Here is a 1,721-nt window from a genome sequence, read left to right as displayed (position 1 = left end):
CAGGCTCTGTTAGAAACACCTGCTCACCTAACAAAGCAGAAAGACTCACCTGTTCAGGTAGAAAAGGGGTGGAGTTACTACTGTTCTGATCACACTGTAACTATAATTTACTGATGACTGATTTGTGTTCAGAACCCATCAGGTTGGTGGGAGGAGCCAGTCGCTGTGAAGGAACACTGGAGCTGAAACGAACAGAGTGGAGACCAGTTAAAGGTCCAGACTGGTTCTTGATGGAAGCAGCTGTCGTCTGTGGTCAGATGAAATGTGGTTCTGCTGTTTCTGTTCAAACACGTAAGAATTCGTCAGTCAGCTCCGTGTGGTGGATCAGTTCTGACTGTGTTCGGCCTGGATATCCTCTGACAGAGTGCGCATCAGCAGATGTATCTTCCTCCATCCTGGATGTTACATGTTTAGGTAAATCTGAGTAACTTTTAAATCAAATTAATTATTATTAACAGGTACTTATTGACCCAGAACCAGAAAAAGCCGTTACCGTTTCACTTGTTTTTGCCCAACTCTGTTCCAACATCATCTGCAAGGTTGGGAAATGTTACAAAGAGAAAACAGGAGTATTATTTCCTCCAATGATATCTGTGAACCTAAATCTTGTTGTCAAAAGATCAATCCTACATGGATTTAGACCTCTCTCCTAAATTTGATTTTGAGTTTAATGCAGCAGAAAGACATGAAGAACTCCTGCCAGAGAGAACTGGATTTGCCCACCTTGTAAGATGTTGAATATCAGAGCATTACACTAATATTAAGGATTAATTTCTCCCACCTTTCCTCTGTTCAGACTCTGTCAGGTTGGTGAATGGTACCAGTCTGTGTTCAGGCGGACTGGAGGTGAAAACCTCCCAGTTCAACCAGATCTGGTCTACAGTCTGTGAAGCTGACTTTGACCAGCAGGATGCAGAGGTGGTCTGCAGGGAGATTGGCTGTGGACCTCCTTCAGTCCTGCAGGGGGCGCTCTATGGAGAAGTGGAAGCTCCAACATGGACAGCAGAGTTCCAGTGTGGAGGAACTGAATCCTCCCTCCTGGACTGTAGAAGATCAGGCTCTGTTAGAAACACCTGCTCACCTAACAAAGCCGTCAGACTCACCTGTTCAGGTAGAAAAGGGGTGGAGTTACTACTGTTCTGATCACACTGTAACTATCATTTACTGATGACTGATATGATTTGTGTTCAGAACCCATCAGGTTGGTGGGAGGAGCCAGTCGCTGTGAAGGAACACTGGAGCTGAAGCTCAGAACATGGAGACCAGTGAGCGCCTCAGGTTGGACCATGCAGGAAGCAGCTGCAGCCTGCAGAGAGTTGGACTGTGGTTCAGTCGTTTCCATGGGAACCAGGAATGACTCTTCAGTTAGACAAGTTTGGGAAATTCAGCTCAGCTGTTTGAAATCTGGATATCCACTAAGGCAGTGTGCATCATCATCATTATTGTCTTCATCATCTCAGTCTGGTACTATTCTGGAGCTTGTGTGCACAGGTAGAATCCAACAAAGCTGCTTTTAGTATCAAAGTACTTATAGTTGACATGATCTTCTAATTCTATGATGCTGGTTGTTTCCAGATTTACATTCGTGCCTCAGATTCAAATGTGATGCAGCATTTAACTGGGCTGAAACCACAGATAAAACTGACGAGCCAATCATTTGTCTCCTTTCAGACCTGCTGGTTCAGCCAATCATTTCGGTGTCGTCCAGTGACGGGGTCACA

At 45.0% G+C, this 1,721-nt stretch overlaps 1 protein-coding gene across 3 annotated transcripts in view; it reads left to right on the top strand.

The window, feature by feature from the left end:
* LOC103147085 (scavenger receptor cysteine-rich type 1 protein M130-like) overlaps positions 1 to 1,721 on the top strand; it is an 18,103-nt gene that overhangs the window by 2,168 nt on the left and 14,214 nt on the right. For 2 of the 3 annotated variants that reach the window (XM_007565243.1, XM_016678041.1), the window contains exons 1-3: positions 16 to 414; positions 797 to 1,111; positions 1,192 to 1,491. In XM_007565243.1, coding sequence (XP_007565305.1) covers positions 114 to 414; positions 797 to 1,111; positions 1,192 to 1,491 — 916 coding nt within the window. In that variant the 5' untranslated portion in view covers positions 16 to 113. Of the gene's footprint in view, positions 1 to 15; positions 415 to 796; positions 1,112 to 1,191; positions 1,492 to 1,721 lie in introns of those variants that run through there. The other variant, XM_016678040.1, reaches the window with a different exon arrangement.

This window comes from Poecilia formosa, unplaced genomic scaffold (genome assembly GCF_000485575.1).
Source record: "Poecilia formosa unplaced genomic scaffold, Poecilia_formosa-5.1.2 Scaffold173, whole genome shotgun sequence".
In the NCBI taxonomy this organism is placed as follows: Eukaryota; Metazoa; Chordata; class Actinopteri; order Cyprinodontiformes; family Poeciliidae; genus Poecilia; species Poecilia formosa.
Note: the sequence above shows the minus strand (reverse complement) of the source record. Positions and strands in the feature narration are given on the sequence as shown.